We start from the raw sequence: 9,317 nt of genomic DNA on the forward strand, positions 1-9,317 counted from the left end.
TCATCTCCATAAGCATAATTAATATTGGCATCATGGCCATAAAAATAGCAAGCATCATGTTCATCAAGGGAAGATATCTCAATCAAATCAGTGGAATCATAATTACCTATAAATTCATGCATTTCACTATTTTCTTCCAAAGCAACGGTCATTCTCTCAATAAATTCTTTGACATAGGCATTATGAGCATAGTTTTCATAGCAATATTTAAGTATGTCAAAATTTTCAGATTTCTAGAGAGTAATATCATACTTTTCAATCAAAGAAGCAAGTTCATAAGCACCCCTAAAAGCAACAAATTCTTCAATTTGTTCAATATCATAGTAACTGTAAACATTCTTTTCATAAGAAGATAAGATTTCATTATCATTAAACCCACATAGGTCTGGAAGGTGTTTTTTAGGGTTCTTAGTGAAAAAGTAAAATCACAAAGTTCACAAAGATTCCAAGCATAACATAGCAAATAATTTATTTTATTCCATAAGAGTCTCCCTTTTTCACACAAACGGTGACGCACAAAATGGGCATGCTCATCTAAAGATTTTCTCTCAACTAAACTAGTTGGGGTTTCAACACGAGCACATATTGATTGAAGATGATCCAAGTAAAAAACTTTAGGTGGATCCATATCAAAAGATTTTTAGCAAGCAAAGATGCAAGCAATTAGAAGGCACATGAAACACAAGCAAAGATAGCAAACGAGCAAAAACACATACGGAAAGGAGGCGAATAAAAAGGCAAATATTTTTGTATTTTTTAGAAAAGAGTTTTAGAAATGGGGGAGAGGTAAACAAGAGGCAAATGAAAAATATTATAATTCTAGATATGAGAGTTTATGATGGGTACTTGGTAGGCTTTATGTAGACCTCCCCGGCAACGGCGCCAGAAATTCTTCCTGCTACTTATTGAGCTTGCGTTGGTTTTTCCCTTGAAGAGGAAAGGGTGATGCAGCAAAGTAGATATTAGTATTTCCCTCAGCTAGAGAACCAAGGTATCCATCCAGTAGGAGTTACAAGCAAGTCCCCGATCTATGCACCTGCACAAACAATCAAACACTTGCACCCAACGCGATAAAGGGGTTGTCAATCCCTTCAAGGTCACTTGCAAAAGTAAGATCTGATAGAGATAGATAAAACAAAAAGATAACTAAATATTTTTGGGTTTTTTGGTTTATAGATCTAAAAATAAAAGATTGCAAAATAATAGATCGAAAACAAATATGATGGAAAATAGACCCGGAGGCCATAGGTTTCACTAGAGGCTTCTCTCTTGAAGGAAAATGATACGATGGGTGAACAAATTACTGTCGAGCAATTGATAGAAAAATACAAAGTTATGACGATATCCAAGGCAATTATTATGCATATAGGCATCACGTCCGTGTCAAGTAGACCGAAACGATTCTGCATCTACTACTATTACTCCACACATCGACCGACTCCTACCTGCATCTGGAGTATTAAGTTCATAAGAACAGAGTAACGTATTAAGTAAGATGACATGATGTAGCGAGATAAACTCAAGAAATATGATGAAAACCCCATCTTGTTATCCTTGATGGCAACAATGCAATACGTGTCTCGCAACCCCTACTTTGTCATTGGGTGAAATCACACAAGATTGAACCCAAAGCTAAGCACCGTACCTCTCCCATTGCAAGAAAACCAATCTAGTTGGCCCAACCAAACCGGTAATTCGAAGAGAAATACAAAGATATCAAATCATGCATATAAGAATACAAAGAAGATTCTAATAATATTCATAGATAAGTTGATCATAAATCCATAATTAATCGTATCTCGACAAACACACCACAAAAGAAGATTACATCGGATAGATCTCCAAGAACATCGAGGAGAACATGGTATTGAAAATCAAACAAAGTGAAGAAGCCATCTAGCTACTAGCTATGGACCCGTAGGTATGAGGTAAACTACTCACGCTTCATCGAAAGGGCAATAGGGTTGATGTAGATGACCTCTGTGATCAAATCTCCCTCCGGCAGGATGCCGGAAAAGGCCCCAAGATGGGATCTCACGGGTATAGAAGCTTGCGGCAGCGGAGAAGTATTTTCGTGGCTCTTCTTGAGGGTTCTGGAATACATGTGAATATATAGGACGAAGGAGTAGGCCAGGGGATCCCGGAGGGGGCCAAAAGGAAGGCCCCCCTAGGGCGCGCCACCCTTGCCGCCGCCTCGTGGCCCTTCTGGCTTGGACTCCAAGTTCTCCGGGTGTCTTCGGGTCCAAGAAATATCATCGGGAAGTTTTATTCTGTTTGGACTCCGTTTGATATTCCTTTTCTGCGAAACTAAAAAACAAGGAAAAAACAAAAACTGTCACTAGGCTCTGGGTTAATAGGTTAGTCCCAAAAATAATATAAAATAGCATAATAATGCATATAAAACATCCAAAACAAATAATATAATAGCATGAAACAATCAAAAATTATAGATACGTTGGAGACGTATCACACGTATTTGTATTTTTGCCATTAAGCGTAAAACAACGGGGTTCGATCATATTTCTAGGTTTTATTTTGTCTATATTATATAATCATACTTCATGAATTACTCTATTTGTTGTGAACTAAATACGTAGAGAGGCAAGCATAGAAGTGTTCTCGAAGTGGAGTAATAGTAGTAGATGCAGAATGGTTTTGGTTTACTTGTCACAAATGTAATGCATATATACATGATCATTGCCATGAATACCATCCTAACTGTGCACTTTTCTATCAATTTCCCAACAGTAATTTTTCTACCCACCGTAAGCTATTATTATGAGGGAGAAGCCTCTAGTAAAAACTATGGCCCCCGGATCTACCTTTATTATATTGCAAAAACCAAAATACCTTGTTGCAATTTATTTACTTTTATTCTACTTTGCAATTTATCTTTCTACCACTACCGGATTTAATCCTTGCAACTAACGAGTTCAAGGGGATTGACAACTCTCTTGCCTGCGTTGGGTGCAAGTATTTGCTCTTGTGTATGCAGGTGTTGTTTGACTAGGGTTTGCTTGGTTTTCCTATCATTTCAATAACCTTATTTCTCACTGAGGGAAATACTTATATGCTACTATATTACTTCACCCTATCTCTCCGATGAAAATCTCAACGTAGCTCACAAGTAGCAGTCAGCGTCATTATCACATTAGCCATCTCCATCAACCCTAGCTGCCGCCATTTACAATCTATATAGCCACAACCTTCACGACCACCATATTTCTTAGTCATATAGCCATACCTGTAATCGTGTATCCCACACAGCATCCATTGTAAGACATATTATCAATCAATCAATCTTCGATGTGTTCTTCAAAGAGTTCTTCATGTGATCTGATCTTTATGTGGAGTAGTTCAGTAAGGTCATGGGTTGAGGCAAGGGTCTTGCAACCCGATGTATTTGTTTTGGGGATCGATGGAAGTACATTGAATCAACGTCCCGTATGTGTAGCATAAAATTGCTTCGTAGTTGTCTCTTATCTCGTCCCCGCTCTTCATCCCTACAGGTACCCAGGATCATGGAGAGCGAGTCACGGATAAGCGAAGGGCAGGGAGACTGCGAAGTGTTATTTTGAACACCAGTGAAAGAAATGTTTAGTACGGTAACACGGATCCTATATATCCTTGGGGATTCAATAGGTGTTGTCATTAAACGCCCAATGCTTTTGCCTAATTTTTTCTATCTTAATTACCAGGGCAACCCCACGCGACTTATAGGGCCTTCGGTTTGAGAACTAACTTTTGATGCACGACGCCTGCCGGTCAAGACGTAATTTGGACACATCCCCCACTTTGATACATAGCAAGCACATCTTGATGGATGACTTTCAGAGCACACATTAAGATCACGATGATCCTGACACAAATATATGGTTGTAAGCATAAGTCCTCATACCCATGACTATTTTTATTATCAGAGTTTTTAGTGTCATCTTGGTTTATGATACGGTCAAAATCTAGAATTTGATTCTCTAGCAAAAGCTTGCTTGAAACCCTTTCTTTAAGGACACCATCCTCTCATGGCTCGATAACTCAGGGTTACCTCTGGGTAAAAAGGTGAGAATCCTTTTTGCTCCATTTCCAGATCACTAAAGGGATTAATCAGTGGCATTAACAAGTCGTGTCAAAGCAACACGATGTGGGGAGGGGGCGCATCGGCGGCAGGTCGACTGCATGTCGCGTCGTGGATCTGCTGTATGAATCGGCAACAGCTTTCTAGGACAGTTGGATCCCGCCATTTCGGGGTGGCTCCGCCCGATTGGAAGCTTCATCGAAAGTAGGAGGGCGTAGATGGGGATGGATTTGGTCCTCGGTGAATACGATGTGGTGCTGGGGAGGGGGCGGCGCGGAGAGGGGTGCGATTGCTTTCCTCGTGAGTAGTTAAACAACCAAATCCTCTGTAGCCTCTGATGGACGGGAAGGCTTGGTTTTAGGCCTTTAGCGCAACTAGAATAACAACATGCGAGGAGATCTATAACACACGCAACAAACAACCTTATAGAAACCCTAAATTTCTTTTTTATTGAATTAAACATGGAGTTTATGACTACATGAGGATAAAATGGACAACATGAGTGAACCATAGCAATCTAGATGGCCTTGGGTACGGAAGGAGGAGGAAATATTTGTTACCTTTCCGAAAAACCTTGGGGGTACTTGGTGGCGTTTCCTTCAGGACGATGGCAAAGCGGTCATCATCTTTCGTCATGTCATACGTCGGCGCAGGGGAAGGAAACCTACGCCACTGGGAGGATCGAGATCTGGAGGAGAAAATAGAGACGAGGGGGAAGTGTGAAGTTATGAGCGGGGGTTGTTGGAATAAGTAACGAGGTACTTAGAGGGCGGGGTGGGGAAAATTTAGTTGGACAAATAGAAAATAAGGTGGGAATGGGAAATCATTGGGCAAATGAAATAAGGGAGAGAGCCCAAACTTTGGAGTCTATTCATTCACCTTCCGGGTTTCATTTGCATTTTCCATAATAAATAAATTCATTGAACACAAACATTGGTCTAAAAAAATGTGGAATTTGCCGTCTGGTCTTAACGTGGTTGTATTAGTGAGGTCAAAAAGCCTCCCAATGAGTCGCAAATGGTTTGGTTGATGTGTGTTTTCAAAAAAGTTTGATCAACCATGTCCCGTGTGTAACTCACCATTAAAATGGAGAGGTTTACAACACTGTGGACGTGACATGACATGGATCATGTCTTACAGCATTGGTCATATGAAGTTAATGAACCGCACATTTCTACTTGCTTAGTCACGATCGCAAACCAGTTCTCACGGTACTAACACATTTCTCCGGATGGGGCCACAGCGTCGCAGCGGTGGCGTCTCGAGGATGCGCCCACGCTGCGGATGGGTGGCGGGGACCGGCCGGTCACGGGATCCGGCCATGACCACAACAATGAGGGTGCGGGAATGGTGGGGGATTCGTCGGCGGTTGGAATTGAGGAGGCGGATCTAGGCAGAGGAGGCGTGGGGAGTTTTACTCCTAAGAGGAACAAAGGAGTAGATATACTCGGCAGATAAGTGCTCGAGTAAATTTTATACTCCTCTATCGGTTTTAAGAGATCGGACAGGTCTCGGTTAAGGGAGTAAAGACGAATTTGTACTCCTCTAATTGAGGTTTTAGCCTTTTAGGGGATGGGCTAGAGTTGGCCCTCTTGCTACGTCTTCGCCTAGCGGGGCGATGTCCGTTGATCGACAGCAATGCATGGCCTTTAACACCTCATCTTCAAAGTTGCGAGCCAAAAGGTCTTTAAAATTGACAGCACACAAGCTTGAGTCTGTCGCATCACATCATACTAGCACCTAGGTACGGTTTCTCCCGTTCGTCCCGATCACTTTGCTCTTTAATTACTTTCATGCCTCGGCCTAATAAGGAAAGACTAGGCAGCTATAGCGAGCACAGTTTGGAGTTGCACAATTTTTGTGTGTTGGCATTGCATATGCAGAGTCGTCGAAGATAGCTGGCAGCCTAGCAGCACACACTCACGAAAACTAAGCTCGGGATACATCTTTCCCGAAAAAAAAAGAGACTGGGAATTCATCTGAAATAGTTTGCTTCACTTTAGATCCGTATATGTCATGTATACGAAGATAAGTGCACACGTACATGCTACGCACACAAAGATAGCTAGGCAAAGCAAAGCTAAATATATGGCCTACGGATCGATTAAATGTACTACTTCTGCATAACCATAGCCAAAGAAAACATATAATTAGTTTCCGAATCCCAGAGATCGCCGGCGGCGGCGTGATCCCACTCCAGTGTCATCTTGGCCTTGCCGTGGAGTATCCGTACGTCATGCATGGGCGGCGGCGGCGGCGGCGTGATCCCATTCCCAGATCACATGCAGACGGAACATGATGATGATGACCGGGACGGTGAAAGCCGATGCCAGCACGGTGAGTATGCCCGATGCCCAGAACCGATCGCAAGCATGGGAAGGTAGCAGTGCGCACTGCCTCATGGTCTTGTCGAGGTAGTCCACCACCCCCAGGGAGCTCGCCCCAGCAGCGAAGAAGGCGTGCAGCATGACCTGGATGCACACAAGCCGACAAGCGCGAACATCGATCGATAAGAGTGAACATCACGCAGCATCGCAGCTCGAGTATAATCAACTGAATCAGAAATGAAATATTGAAGATGCATGCTCAAGAGCACATAATTAAGTAGTAGTAGCACGTACCAAATCTACGGCCACAAGCGCCGACATCATCCAACGTTCGGCCGGCAGTGGCTGGTGTAAGAAGGCCTGCGTGCCATCGTAGAGCAGCCGCGCCGAGTTCAAGATCAGCTCCGCCGCCAACACAAGCTTGAGGAATCTGCATTAGGATAAATTAATACGTCCGTTCGAGTATGCATGCATGCTACTAGTATATACTAATATGGAGCATGTATTACGTAGAAGTGAGAAAGATGGTAATATGGTAGTAAGTATATATCAACGCGCACACATACATGAAGACGGAGAAGCCCAGTTCTTCTGCCATCAAGACGTAGGTCAGACTCGCCACCTGCAGAATGATGGCGACGGACCTGCAGGTGAACACCGTGATGGCCAGTGACCGTGGCGCCAGTGCCATCCTTGGCCTGCGTGCATGTGTATGAGAGAGAGAGAGAGAGAGAGAGAGAGAGAGAGAGAGAGAGAGAGAGAGAGAGAGAGAGAGAGAGAGTTCACCTCAGACTATTTGTAGGCACGTACGTGGGCAACACAGTGGAGGAATATGCCGGCGACGATAAACCCCACACTCTGCCCTGCTTGGTAAAAGGTTCACGGAAAGTTATAATGAGCACGCATGCACATCTATTCAAGAGCGAGTCGGCTGTTTTTCACTTGGGTAACCGTCAAATTTTGTGTCCTATCCTATCATCTTGTGAGACGTGTTCCTGTGCCCAGAATGCCTCTATCTAATTCTTGTCCCTTTTAATCTGATTTTTATTTGAGCCACAGTCAAAAACAGGCCGGACGGAGCGGGCAAGGCATTACACCCTCCAGTTGCTCCCAGCCAAAACAAGCCAGACACTCATCTTTGCGTCTCACTCTCGCGTGGAAAGCCATCTAGGACAGCTTGTGCTCACGCAATGGCAAGTGAAAAAGCCTAGAGAGCAAAGCAGCAGTAAAAGCAAATGCCAAATGCCATGCTTCTGCCTTAAGCTTCGCAACGCGTGTGTTCCAGAAAGCTACTAGGGTCGTGTGATCCATGTACTGAAATGAAACCATGCGACTTATCCACGTACTACTTTTGCAATCACCTTTTTCGCTTTGAGAAAACAGGGTTAGTTTATTTTTTATTATCTTTTTGAAGAAAGGGTTAGATTATTTTAGGGGGTAAAATAACTTCATTCTTTTTACGAGAAAAACAACTTTATTGAACCAAAATGTTCATCGGAGTACAAATAATGCCCGGCGTGCTAGTAAACCACACATGACGGCCAAATCTGAAGGTAATCGCATCTTTCAAATTCAGAGAGCTCCTCATTAGCACAAGGCGTCGGATTGTACTCCAGCACTCGCCTGCGCGTTTCATTGTTAGGCCTAGTGCAACACGTATCTTTTCTTCACGTTTGCGTATACGACGCACGTGCTCTTTTTTTTTGCTCGGGTTCCCCTTCGTTGTATTGCACGTGTTTCGTTCGCCTCTTTTGTTTCATCTCCTCCACAAAAACAACGTCTAGTTTCAAAAAAATGGGTATTAGTTTTTTTATAGTTTTAAAAAGTTTATGAAATCTGAAAATGTTAAAAAATAAATAAAAAACATGAATTTTAAAATGTTTTTGAATTCTGAAAAAGTTCCTGAATTTTCAAAAAAATCCATGAATCTTTTAAAAAAATCAGGAGCTCGAAAAAATGTGGCTGCAATATATTTTTTCATAAATTCGGGAAAAAAAATCAAAAAATCATGAATTTGAAAATGTCCACATATTTGAAAAATGACAGTGAATTTTAAAAATGTTCACAGACTCACAAAAGGATTGCAAATTCTAAAAAAATGTTCAGAAATTTGAAAAAGTTATGGAATTAAAAAAGTTCATCAATTGGAAAAAAAAAACATGAATTCCAATAATGTACATGGATTTGAAGAAAGTTCACTGATATGAAAAGATGTCAACAAACTCAAGAAAAGTTCACAAATTCAATTTTTTCACAGATTTGTAAAAAAAAATCCTGAAATAGAAAAAAATATCAAGAACACAAATTTTAAAACTTATCTATTTAAAATAAACCAAGTTCATTTTACTACCTTGAAGAAACTTGGTGGTTCGCTTTACCCCTTAATTTTTTCCGGTTCCCTTAGCCCTCAACTATCTCATAGCGGTCAAAAAGCGTCTTAGATGGGTTTCCTCGGGTGGTTTACTGACGTGGACGAGGTCAAAGAGGTATTTGACCAGTGGGGGCCATTAACCAACACAACCTAGAGCCCCTCTCATCTTCTACCTCAGGACAGAAGTATGCATGCGTGGTCACCGCACGTGCACACGTACCCCTTACCTCCTGCTTGTCCAAGGCCAGCCGAGGAGGGGATAAGACTTCCCCAAGCTGTCTCCAGGTTGGCCTCTACCTCTAAATCGAATCAATTCCTCGAAGGCCGATCCATTTCATCGCCATCGTCGTATTCATCTTCAACCTCAACGAGGGTCGCGGTCGCTAGAGCGAAGCAGATCTGGCGAACTGGGGCGGTGTGGCAGGATAGTTGCAGAGGAGTTGGGCCGATGCGGCTGTGGCCCACACAAGCGCACAATCTGCATGAGGCAGGCGCTGGCGAGGCAGAGGAGCTTTGCATGACGGCGGTTGCATGGTCCCCGCCG

The 9,317-nt window shown here is 42.7% G+C and overlaps 1 protein-coding gene across 1 annotated transcript; it reads right to left on the reverse strand.

Annotated features, from left to right (window-relative positions):
• Positions 1-6,062: 6,062 nt before the first annotated feature.
• Positions 6,063-7,119, reverse strand: LOC123094508 (uncharacterized). The gene is made up of 3 exons (XM_044516494.1): positions 6,969-7,119; positions 6,697-6,832; positions 6,063-6,546 (listed from the first exon to the last, which is right to left on the reverse strand). The coding sequence occupies exons 1-3, from the start codon at positions 7,091-7,093 to the stop codon at positions 6,310-6,312; spliced, it is 498 nt and encodes a 165-aa protein (XP_044372429.1). The 5' UTR covers positions 7,094-7,119; the 3' UTR covers positions 6,063-6,309.
• Positions 7,120-9,317: the final 2,198 nt, after the last annotated feature.

Source organism: Triticum aestivum, chromosome 4B (assembly GCF_018294505.1).
Source record: "Triticum aestivum cultivar Chinese Spring chromosome 4B, IWGSC CS RefSeq v2.1, whole genome shotgun sequence".
Classification (NCBI taxonomy): domain Eukaryota; kingdom Viridiplantae; phylum Streptophyta; class Magnoliopsida; order Poales; family Poaceae; genus Triticum; species Triticum aestivum.